This window comes from Lonchura striata, chromosome 2 (genome assembly GCF_046129695.1).
Source record: "Lonchura striata isolate bLonStr1 chromosome 2, bLonStr1.mat, whole genome shotgun sequence".
Classification (NCBI taxonomy): domain Eukaryota; kingdom Metazoa; phylum Chordata; class Aves; order Passeriformes; family Estrildidae; genus Lonchura; species Lonchura striata.
In genome coordinates, this window is record NC_134604.1 from 114,858,356 (window position 1) to 114,871,253 (window position 12,898).

Consider the following 12,898-nt stretch of genomic DNA (forward strand, 5'->3'; position numbering starts at 1 on the left):
TCCCTTCCCTTCCCTTCCCTTCCCTTCCCTTCCCTTCCCTTCCCTTCCCTTCCCTTCCCTTCCCTTCCCTTCCCTTCCCTTCCCTTCCCTTCCCTTCCCTTCCCTTCCCTTCCCTTCCCTTTGCTGTTTTACTGACTGTGAATTTACAGAATTCTCAGGATTGTTGCACAATCAGGATTTGCTCTTTATTAAATACATTCTGTAAATGCACTTTTTGCACATCCTGGGAGATCTCATCCACATCCTGTCCTAGAAAAAAAAAAAGTCCAAGTTCACATTAAACTTTCTTCAAAAATAATTTCATTTACTGACCACAGGTTATTTAGTGTGAATTGGGCACCTTCAGTCTAAATCTACTCCCTGCCATGTTTAAATACCTTGTGATATCTGTGAAGTTGTAAAGAAATCAATAGTGCCCTGTTGCAAATAAAAAATACATGCACAGTCTCAATCCCTTTGATCATTTCTGTACCAAAATCAGCACAATTAATAGAACAGAGAACACGGTGAATAATATTAAAAATCCAAAATATTTGTTAAAAAAACAGCACAGATCCTGAGGAAAAATGGCAAACTTCTTAAGTGACCTGCAGTGTAATTAAATATCTTGCTAAATTACAGTCTGACCTCCACATATTTAATTTCAGCAGCTCTGTTTTGTTTAGTCCTGTTTTAACTTGTGAGTTGAAAGGAGGGAAGTTTGTACTGAAGAATTGATCTCTGTGCTCTTGCAATCAGATCTGGATGTGAGGAGAATTGATTTATTCCTCTGCCACCATGGATATTAGTGCAGGACTAGAGCCTGAACTGCTGGAATTTAACACTCCAGAAGATGCAAAGTTATTCTCAATTAAATCTCTTGATAAAGCCTTGAAAGACCGAATTTATTACAAAATTATTGAAAATACAACTTTGGTGATAAAGCTGCAACATTATCAAATATAATTACTTGTAGAAAAAAGGTGAATATTACATTATAGTACTAATCAAGCAAACCACACAACTTTGGCATTTTTGTGGAAATCATTAACTAAAATCAGGTTCCTTTTTGCAGTAATTTTAATGTAAGTTGCTTAATTTTAATATTTGGTGAAGAACACAGAATCAGAAAAGTTTTCTAAGATGTCAGGGGAATTATTCAGATCTCTGACATTACCTGGGAATAACTTTGATTGAACTTCTACAGAAAGATGAGCCCTGTGCTAATCATTTTGTTAATTAAAAATGGGTTTTATCTTTGTGAGGAATGGGTTTTATGCAGTTTTCTCATGAAGGCAACTGCGCATTTGCAGGGATAAAGGGTGCTCAACATAAATTGGTATATTTGGGGAACCTGGACATCTCTACAGCATTTACAGTTCTGAATAATATCTGATATTAAATAAGAAACCACAGACACCGACAGCAGGAAAAGCTCCTCCCAGATAAATCCTTGGAAAAGCTTTTAAGGAGCAGAAGGAGGAGGAACCAGTTGGTCACAAAGCACAGCAAAATATTCCTGTAAAGTCAAAAGAGAAGCTCAGCCACTCCAAGGTTACAAATATGGTTGATATTACTCCCTGTTTTTCCCAAGGCTTCCTTCCACCCTCTGTAAAGAGGAGCTGACTGACACGATAATTTTATTTTAGAAAACTTATTTTAGTAAATTCCCTGGTGCACGCAAGGCCTTGGTTGAATAATAAAAATAATAATAACAACAGAACGTTTTCCCAATTTAAAATGCTGAACTTTCTAGACAAAGCTTGTTTAAAATTCTGAACTTTCTAGTCAAAGATTGTCATAAAATTATGAACTTTCTCTTTCTAGTCAAATTTTGTCATGATTAAGTCCATGTTACAATATTACAGAAACTAGAACCTCCAGCAGCTTCACAGCTGTAAATAATTCTCTGTCAACACAGAGAGGAGCTTGTCTTGAAACAGGGACTGGTTTTGCCTGTTCTGCTTTAGATTCCTTTGCATGGTGAGGCTTTGATTCAGGTTTCTCATTTATTCATAAACTTCTCCAGGATAGGGGAACCTCAAAAATCAAAAAATATTCATTGTGGAGCTGAGTGCATTCGATGGCAGCAGGATTTGAAGCACAGCCCCTTCCTGCCTGTGGAAAGGTTCCACAGACAGCTGAGCTCTGTGCAGGCTCAGGGCTCAGCACTGCACCTGAGCTGACACAGAGAAAGTGAATTCCAGAGCCCAGAGCTCACTTTGGAAATTGTTTTCTTTCTTTTGATGTGCCTAGGCAAGGATTTGGACTCCCTGCACAAGATGAAGGCACACAAAGGAGCAGTGTGAGGTGCCAGGTGAGGAGCACTGGAGATTTGTTCCTCTCTGTGAAGGGCAGGATGTGGCAGCAGCACAATATTGGTGTTTCTGAAGCTTGAGATGAAGAGTGACTTAAAATATTTGGCATTACAACTGAAACTATAATCTGTTTGTGCCATGAGTTGTGGAAATCTTATGTCCCATTGCTGGAGGTGTTCAAGGGAGAATCACAGGGCTGGAAGAGCCCTTTAGGATCATCCAGAGCCACCAGCATCACCCAAACCCTGTCCCCAAGGCCACATCCAGACTCCTCTGGGACAACTCCAGTGACTCCAAACCTCCCTGGGCAGCTCATCCCAAGGCCTGACCACTCTGCCAGGGAAAAAAACATTTCCTGAACATTCCCTGCCACAACTTAAAAGCATTTCCTCTCCTCCTTTCACTTGAAAAGTGAGAGCAAGACAATTTGTTCCTTGTTTATCTGCAGAGCCAGCATGCTATTGCTAGAGATCCACTTAGGGATAAAACAGTTCTTTTAGAATACCCATTGCACTGAATTTCCAAGTGAAGGACAAGACCTTGAGTTCAGAATAATAAAAAAATGTTGTGACTTTCTGCCCTGTTCAGGAAACAACTGAATGTTGTTCAGGAAACAAACCTCACGTATCTGTCAAGGCAGGTGTTGGCTTCTTTCTTGTAGCCTTGAATTTTGCATTTTTTTATCTTCTCCTTTCACTCCCACACCTTCTAGGATGAGAGAGATCCACACCTTCCTTTCCCAGAGCTGTGTTGTGACTCCTTTCCCTATAAAATGCAGAAAATACTTGATAACTTTAGTGCATAGATATATTGGAGGAGTAAAGCAGAACTTGTGTCTTGTGTGTTGTGGAGGAGCAATTTGTGTTTGCAGCACTCAGGGCATGTGGAAATCCTCCAGTTCAATTCCTTGCCAGGCTGTTCCTCACTCTGATGTCAGTGTACAGCCCTTTCTCATTTGGTGAATGCAATGAACCAGCTGGAGTGAAACGCATCCATTTGTGCCTTTGGTGGCTACAGGAAGGGGAACTGGAGACAGGTGTCTTCCCCTGGTTCTGTGTGGGATACAAAAGGGCACCATCAATCCAGGAATAAGTTCAGGTAGCCGTGTCAAGTCATTTTTGAGGAAGATGAGATCTTTTCCTGTTGTCCATCAGGATCGTTTTAGCTTTGGAGAAGCAGATTTATCCTGGGCTCCATCTCAACTGGTGGGAGCAGCAAGTGAGGGGGGAATTCTTTCCCTGGTGAGATCCCACCTGCAGAGCTGCCCCAGCCCTGCCCCAGCCCAGGAGGAGCTGGAGCTGCTGCAGAGAGCCCAGAGGAGGCTCCAGGATGAGCAGAGGGATGGAGCAGCTCTGCTGGCAGGAAAGGCTGGCACAGCTGGGATTGTTCACCTGCACAGGAGAAGCTTTGGGCTGAGCTCAGGGTGGCCTGGCAGGGCCTGGAGGAGCCCCAGGAAAGCTGGAGAGAGACAATTTCCAGGGATGGAGGGACAGCACACAGGGAATGGCTTCACACTGAAAACCCCCAAATTTAGGTGGGATACTGGGAAAAAAATCCTTCCCCAGGAGGGTGGGAACCCCTGGGATGGAATTCCCAGAGCAGCTGTGGCTGCCCCTGGATCCCTGGCAGTGCCCAAGGCCAGGCTGGATGCTGGGGCTTGGAACACCCTGGAACATTGGAAAGCGTCCCTGCCCACGGCAGGGGGTGGAGCTGCATGAGCTTTTAAGTCCCTTTTAACCCAAACCATTCTGCCATTCCCAGAGAAGCCGAGTCGTGGCGCCGACAGCGAGAAAACCTCGCCTGCTCCTCCTCCTCTTCCTCCAGCAGAGCCCGGCTGGCTACAACTTAACCCGCCGCAAAGACACAACGCCCGAGCCACTCCGAACGATTTTTAGCGCTCTTTATTCCTCTTCACACATTCCCTCAGCGCGAGGGGAACCCCGGCAGCGCTGAGGGGAGGTGGGCAGAGACGCGACGGCGCGAAGGGGGCGGCGCGCAGCCAGCCAATCAGCGCTGCGAGCGGCGCCCGCCCTCCCCGACGCGCGGCGCTGCCATTGGTCGAGGCGGGCGGGGGGGCGTGGCCGGCGCGGCGCGCCCGCCATGCTGATCACGCTGTGCTACCTGTACCTGTGGGCGCGCTGGGGGCCGCGCTCGGCCGCGCTCGTCCGCAGCACCGTGCGGAGGCTGCACCGCTCCCGCTGCTCCTTCACCTTCTGCGCCCGGCAGCCGCACCCCGAGGAGCGCGTCTGCCTCCGTGTCGGCGGCAAGGTGTTCTGCACCGGCGAGGCGCAGGTAGAGGCGCGGGGGTGCGCGGTCGCCGCGGTGACGGGGATGCGCATCCCGGCATCCCGGAGCAGCGCGGGTGGGGATTGCTGGCCGGCAGGGCTTTGGGATAACGCGCGGAGGGAATTCCCACGCGTTATCGCACGCCAAGGAGATTAGGAGGGGACAGCCAGGTGGTGGCTTTGGTGGGAAATGTCAAGTCCAGGTGTGGTTCCCTCTCCGTGGTTTCCTCTCCTCGCTGCTTGCCGGAGCTTGTTGGGATAGGAGATGGGCTGAGGGGTGATGCTCTGTGTGCTGCTAATGTGTGGAAAACGCCAAATCGCTTGCTTTTTAAAATTTTAAAAGTTTAATGATAATAGTAAAATGGTTATAAACATAATAATATAATTACAGGAATGAAGTTTAGAATTAGGATAATTACAAGACAATAAAAAGTAAAGAATTATGGACGTCCTGATGCTCTCGGACACTAAGCCATGAAAACCATGCCTTGTGAACAAAAAAATAACCTTAAAAGCAATAGCCTGTTGCATATTTATATATTATACACGATGCATAAATTCCTTGTAAATTAAGAACTTTTCTGGTTTTTGTCAACCTCTCCTTAATCTTGGTGGTTCCATAAAGACGGAGAGAAGGTGGGAGAATGTTTGTCTTTTCTGATAAGGGGGGCTGTAACTCTTTATGGGCCCCAAGTCACTGTCATCTCTGTGTGAAGAGTTTCTTGATGATCTCATTTCTTGCTTGAGCTAGTAAAAAAATTCCACACCACAGAGTTTCTATTTCAACATTATGTGGGAACTTAAAACTATATTTAACAGACTACTTAAGAGAATTCATGCAGCATAACTTTCTAACATTACACATATAATATTCATTGTAACATTTGCGAAAAGCCAATCATAAAATATGCATTCTTTACAAAATGTCTATTTGTATGTGTGTGTGTATATATATATATATATGTATGTATGTATGCAGTGCAGCTTTGCAAGGGCAGCAGTGGTTGTAGCAAAGCTTGGCTGGGAGAGCTTGAGAGAATTTAACAGAATCACAGAGTGGACCTTAAAAATCATCCTGTTCCAACCCCCTGCCATGGGCTCCATGCCCTGTCCAACCTGACCTTGGGCACTTTCAGCAGCCACAGCTTCTCTGGGCACCCTGTGCCAGGGCCTGCCCACCCTCCCAGGGAAGATTTCCTTCCTAATATCCTGTCTGAACCTGCTCACTTTCAGTTTAAGGACATTCCCCCTTGTCCTTTCACTCCATGTCCCTGGGAAAAGCCTCTTTCCATTTTAGCAACACACTTTGAGCACGTATAAGGCTTTAGTCTAAAAATATTTGCTGTGTTTGTGCCTTCAAGATTCGTGTCAGGGCTTTAAAATGTTGCTGGAGCTGCTCTGGAATGTGAACTGAGCCTTTGGTTCCTGAGAGCTGGCTGCTTCTCCCCATACAAAATGTTGTTTCAAGTGAGGAAAATGAGGTGAAAAACGAAAACCACCAATGAAGAGGGGTGGGGAAGGCTGTGACAGCCCATGAGAGTGGAAAATCCCTGTGCCTGAACCAGTTCCACGTGGCACTGCTGGAAGCAAAACTGCAAAGCGAGCTTGCTTGACTTTCAGGATTAGAAGTGGAGCTGGCACTGCCCCCAGCTAATCTGAATTATTTAAATGAATGGTGGATTTCTCTGAATTTGGCACTAAATGATAGAATTGGTCTGGGTAAGGCTCTTCTTGCTCTCTGCTTTTTGCTGATGCTGATGCCTGAGTGGTTGGGAATTATTTCAGTTGTTCCAGGCATTGCTGGGAAGGGATTTATGGAGAGTGTCAGTGGCTAAGTGCTCTTCAGGAAGCAGAGAAGCCTTTCCTAAATTCAGTGAGTGAAGAGAACGTTTGCAGTGAGGGGAAAACAAGATTAGAAATGCTGATGGAATTGGCTCTATTTAAAACGATTTTTTTTTGCTATTTAATGAACAGATTATTTCACACTCAAGAGTGATGGTGGCAAACTCAGAATCTCTCACAGCCAAGTGAAATACCTAATTCACATTCCAATAAAGCCCTCAAAACCAAAGCAAAGCTGTGTTTAGAGGAGTTCTGCCTCAGTTGCCCTGGATTATTGTTCTGTGAGGAGTATTTCAGTTTATTTCTGCTGCTTGTTCCACTCCTGCTCATTTCTGAAACAGCTTCTCCTCAGTCCCTGCACAGCCAGCACATTTTTTTCTGTCTGCATTGCTGTTCATGCAAACTGATTTTATAATCTGCTCGGTTTATTGGTGTTTATTGGGAGCTGGGAAGCCCTCTGGGGAATGGCATGAAGTTTGGCATGGACTCAGGGCTGTTATTCAATATGTTTTTGTCTCTTTAAAATACGTGGTGACAGCATTTGACTCTGAAAATCTCTGGGGCAGATCCTGTTGTGCTGCAGCTGAGTGTGAGGGCTCTGGCTCTGCATCACTGGGGAGCTTTTCACATCCTCTCTGAAGAGATAAAATGTTAAAAATGTTAATTCAGATTTTTTTTCTTTTTGCTTCTGGGCAGCCAGCAAAGCTCCTTTGCTCTCTCAGTAGCTTGGACTGTGATCAGTAGCTCGCTTAAGACACTACCCAGTCATAAATTACCTGTAAAGGCTTTTTTCTTTGGTTTGATTTTTAGCCAAATGGGATGTTTAAGGCACTTTAAACTTCCTGAGGTCAGCTCACTTTCTCAGTATTTGCTTGTGCAGCTTCTGTGCTCCCCAAGGGTGGCTGGGTCAGTGAGCTGCCCCCTCAATATTCCGGGGTTTCATTGGAGGGGTGCACTGATGAGCACACTCAGTGCTAGAATTCAGTGCCAGAGCGGAATTCTTTCCTGCTTCCACATGGAATTATTGGTGTGGCAGAAGGAAAACGTGGGAAACAGTAAAGGTAAGAGGATTTTTAGGATGTTGTGGAAGCAGCATATGTGTTAGAAGTTTACACAAACAAGACATGTTCTTTGAGCTTTATTACAACATCAATCTCATTACATAATTAAGACAATTGGAAGATAACAACTCACATCTTACTAACAACAACCGAACATTTCTTTATAATATTACAGAACATTTTTAAAACTTTTAAACCAATAATATATTATTAAAACTTACAGATAATTATTCTAGGCAATTACTAAATAAACACATGTACACCTACTTCGAACAATACTTGCTTCTATACTTCCTATTAACAATACACAATTATTAAACTTAAAATCTTCTACTGTCTTACTAAATATCTTTTTCTACAATCTTAAAATCTATCTTAACCAAACCTAAAACTCAAACTATAGTTTTATGTCCTTATTTACTGTACTATCGTAACTTTTCTACTTTCAGACTTTGCAACTGCAGCTAACTCTAAGTTCTATACTATTTCTGTTTCTAAAACCTGCTTTCACAACTTTCTAAAAGTCTTCTTACCTTTACTATTTCCCACAGCAAAACAGTTGTTTCTTGTGAAAAATGCTAATTATTTGGCTTTTAAAATTTTAAAAGTTTAAGAATAATAAAATGGTTATAAAAATAGTAATATAATTAGAGTAATATAGGTTAGAGTTAGGACAATTATAAGATAATAAAAAGCATTATTAGCGTCTGGATGCTCTCAGACACTAAGTTATGAAAAGCATGCCTTGTGAACAAAGGAATTACTCTTAAAACAATACACTTGTTGCATATCTATATATCTTTTATGGTTATGTATACATTCCATTTAAAATAAGAAACTCTGTTGTATGTTAATTGTTTCTTTTAATTTTGATGGCATCTTTGAGTTTGAGTAAGGCTTGAAGAAATTAGTTTCTTCTGATCAGAAGCCATAAATTCTTCTCTTTTGGAAGATTTAGGTGTTTTTTGAAGTGAGTATCTTATTAAAAAAAAAAAAAAACTCTCTTCACATACATAGACTCTATTTTAACATTATGTTGGAACTTAAAACTATATTTAACACACTACTTAAGCGAATTAATATAGCATAACTTTCTAAGATTATACATACAATATTCATTGTAATATTTGTGAAAAGCCAATCATAAAATATGCATTTTTCACATTGCTAATATTTACCATTTTAAGAATATGTCAGACAAATGAAGTTCAATGCAACATCAATGCAAAAATTAAAAATGGATGTAATATTTTCCTGAGAAGCTGTGAGGTGTATCAAACATATTTCTTGCTCTGCTGATTCCAGGTTTTGAGTGTTATTTGTTCCTTGCCGAGGGCAAGAGAGGGAATCTTTTGTAATTTAATGAAGAAAACTTTGATCCAGTGATCTGCTGAATGGTGGATGGAACAACTTAGGGGAAAAAATAGATTCTGAATGAATTCTTTCTGTTTTATGAGCTTCATAGTGGATGAGGAATGTTGATGATTCACGAGGATTCAAGGTTCAGTGTGGATGGGAGAGGAGGATGAGGTGAATGAGGGATGCTGCCCGTGGCTCAGGGGTTTGTGTTCCACCCTCCCTTCCTGTAAAGCTGAAATTTGAGTTGACCTAAAAACGTGGCTTCTCACTTTCAGTTTTACTTTCAGCCTTCCTTTGTGGTGGTTCAGAATTTTATCCCTTTTTTTGTCTCGTGGGGAGCGTGAAATAATCATCACCCTTCCTGTAAGGCTGGAGGGTCAGATTTGAATTTAAGCTGGGCATAATTTTAAAAGGAATTCTTAAATCAGCTGCTTCCTACACAGGCTTATTCTCCTCTCCCCTTTCTTTCAGTTCCTTGATGACTTAAACAGGTGGAGTGTGCTTCTCATTTCTCCCTTTATTCACCCCGAGAAGCTGCTGCCAGCAGAGCACATTGCTTTTGTGACAGAAAGCATTTCTGCTCAGACAGAGAACTTGCAGAAAGGACCTGACTCGTCAAAGGAGGTGAGAAACTCTCCTTGTTTCTTGCATAGAAAGGGGAACAGATATTCAATATTCTTGCATGACAGGGGGTACAGATGGGTTGTGATGTTACAGGCAATAAAAAGGGAATTGCTTCATTCAGATCACTGGCTCTATTTTGTGTTTCAAACAGACCCAGAGACATTTTGAGATTTTTCAGTAGCATTTTTTCTCTGGCTTTGGGTGGGACTTGCCCCCCTGCTCTGGAGCCAGGCTGGGAGAAGTTGGGATTCTGCAGCCTGGAGAAGAAAAGGCTCCAGGGAGAACTCAGAGCCTAAAGGGGCTCCAGGAGAGCAACTCTGGACAAGGAATGGAGTGACAGGACCCAGGGAATGGCTTCCCACTGGGAAAGGGGAGGTTTGGGTGGGATATTGGGAAGGGATTCCTGGCTGGGAGGGTGGGGAGGGCTGGGATGGAATTCCCAGAGCAGCTGTGGCTGCCCCTGGATCCCTGGCAGTGCCCAAGGCCAGGTTGGACACTGGGGCTGGAGCAGCCTGGGACAGTGGAAAATCCTTCTCCTGCTTTTTGTTAAGTCCCCTTTAGGCCCTGGAAGGCTGTGAGAGAGGAGGGATGGATGTCAGTGCCTCCAGGGAAGAGGAGAAAAGGGAAGATGTCCATGTCAGGATGTGTCTGTGCAGGCTGTAGTGAAACATCTGGGCTGCCTGCTGAGATCCCAGAGCTCTCCACAAACCAGGCTCTGCCCCAGGCTGGGATAAATGTGGGAAATGGATTTGTCGAGAATTTTTAAAGCAGCATTAAAAGGGCTTAATTCTTTTGATACCTTTAATTTAATTTAATTTTAAATTAAACCCTAAAGTCAGCATTTCTTATCTCAAAGTTTACCTACAGCTGTGTTCTATGTGAACTTTCTGTCAACTTTCAAGAATTCTCTACAGATCCATTTCCCACAGATGAGGTGCTGTCCTGGGTGTCCCTAAAGGGCCACGTGTCACCCTTATTTCCTGGAATCAGATTTCAGGCTCCTCCTTGGGGTTCCAGGCAATCACATCCACAGGTGCTCATGGCCTGGCTGCTTCCCTGGGTGAGGATCTGTGTAAAAGATATTTTTAGTCTTCAGGTTGTTGTTTATTTTTTATCTTATCAGGAGTTCTACACACAGTCTTAGCACACAAAGAGAAGACAGCAAAAAAAGTCACAAAATGTACAGTTTCAAGGTCTTTTAAACCTGTTTTATCTAATTTACTCGTAAAATGTACTTTATTTTTACTTTTCTACCAATAACTAATTATTTGGCTGCCACACAACATCTGTATTACAGCTCTCCCTAACTAATCACTCTATACCACCAACACAATAGAAAATAAAGTAGATCAAGAAGAAGAAAGAGATCAAACAACACCCAAAATCCTCTATTTTGTCTTCTATCTCCCTCCATACTAAAAACCCAAAACTCTAGATTTTTCACCCTGTGATAAACTATACTACTATCTATTTTACACATAAATTCTAATAAACTATACTACTGTCTGGTAAACTATACTACTATCTGATAGTATTCTGATACAATTCTGATAAACTATGCTGCTATCTATTTTACTCATAAATTCTAATTCAAGATCAAACAACACCCAAAATCCTTTATTTTTTCTATCTCCATACTAAAAACTCAAAACTAAATTTTTCCCCTGTCGTGAACTATACTACTCTCTATTTTACACACTCATAAATTCTAACTCATCCCAAAGTCTTTAAAACCCTCTCCATAAACAAAAGCTAAAACCAGCATTTTCCTAAGCATTTTAGGAAATTCCTAAGAATTTTAGATTTCTTTAGAACTTGTTAAAACAAACAAAGGGATATTCCCTGTACCCTAATTCCAGCAAGGATCTGGTGTTCTCCAGGTCACCTTTTGCAGGAGGTGATCCAGCAGTGGACATGGGGAGCAGGGGGGTTGGCAAACAGATTTATCTGAGGGCAGGGGTGGGAGGACAGCTTGGGAATGGGCTCAGCTCCAGGTTTGGGGCTGAAATCAGATTTTGGGAGCTTTTCCCCCCTGCCAGTTGCAGAACAGAGCGTGGGCTTGGAGCCTGTGGGGCAGGAGTGATGTCCAGCCCCAGGGGAAATCCTGGGTTTCACAGAGATCTGAGGCACCCAGAGCTTGGTGGGACCTTCTCTGCTCAAATCTTATTCCACATTTCCTTAGAGAAAACCTGCATCAGCTGGTTTGGAAATGATGTTATTTTATTTATTATATCCATCCAGGTGGGCTCTGCTTCTGGAGATAAATGAGCTGTGCCCTCCTTCTTGTCTCAGAGTGCACCTGGGCCAGCTCAAATGGAAGATTTTTTACTTTTCTTCTACTTTTCGTAGCAGAAAGATCCACAAAAAACATCTGCATTGAAGCTCTAATTATCTATTCTTTTGGGCGTTTATTGGGTTTTTTAAAATCTTCTTGGGTTTGCTTTCATTCTCCTTAGGAGGGAAAATTTTGCATTGTTATGTGGACATTACTAATTGATTTAGGAAGCTCAAAAGTGATAGTCCAGGCAAAAAATCCAAAACTAAAGAGGAAAGGTTTATTTTGTTTATTGTTGTTCTGTGTGAACACAGTAAAATGCTTTTAATTTTAGTACCTCTGGCCGTCACCATAGCCAGGGGCTGTGGGAACACATTTCCCCTGGGGGAATTTCTGGCCAGAAAAGCCAATTTTTGTAGGACTGTCAGTGTTCTGGTGAAAATGAGAGGGACTCAGAACACAGGAGTATAAATAATGTCCCATTTCTTGCTAAGAGCTGGCCTTTCATCCTTTATTCTGTCAGAATTTTGATTTGGAACTGTAGCAGGAAAGCTGGAAAACATTCCCTGAGGGTTTTTGCTCTGCACTGGAGCCAGTGGTTTGTTGCCTGATTTCAGGGTCATATGTTTTGGCAAGGGTTTTATTTTGTGAGCTACTTTCGTGGCTCACTTTGTTTGCACTATGCAGCAATAATTTACATTTTACTCAGTGCCACAGAAGAAAGATCAAGCACATCAACAGATCTTCCTCACAGCTTCCAGGTGTGGGTGTTACTTGTGCCTGTTCTTCGGGTAAGAAAGGATATTTAAATACTCCGTAATTAAATTAATAAGATATTTAAATACTCTCTAAGTCCCTCACATTCCACCACCAGCAGTCACATTGAAGCTGAGATGTGCTCTGGTGTCACAGAGCTGGGGTTTAACCCCCAAGTGGGGTAAAGCCCCACACACTGCTCCCTTTTTCCTCTTGGAAAGGGAATTTTCCACTGAGGCTTAGCAGAAATCATGGATCACAAAACACCCAGCCAGGTTTCTCGTTCAATATCCAAAGGCCAGAAATATAACCATGGATTGAGAGCCCACCTGCAGAGCTGCCCCAGCCCTGGGAGGGTTTGGCAATGGGGTGATTTTTAAGGTTCCTCCAACCCAAACC

The 12,898-nt window shown here is 42.9% G+C and overlaps 1 protein-coding gene across 3 annotated transcripts in view; it reads left to right on the forward strand.

Moving 5' to 3' along the window:
* The first annotated feature begins 4,390 nt into the window (after nt 1-4,390).
* Nucleotides 4,391-12,898, forward strand: part of HLCS (holocarboxylase synthetase) — a 144,758-nt gene continuing 136,250 nt past the window's right edge. For all 3 annotated transcript variants that reach the window (XR_013339545.1, XR_002465180.3, XM_021527455.2), the window contains exons 1-2: nt 4,391-4,589; nt 9,316-9,468. Coding sequence is in view for 1 of the 3 variants with exons in the window: in XM_021527455.2 (XP_021383130.2) it covers nt 4,398-4,589; nt 9,316-9,468 (345 nt within the window). In the remaining 2 variants the exon portion in view is untranslated. The remainder of the gene's footprint in view (nt 4,590-9,315; nt 9,469-12,898) is intronic.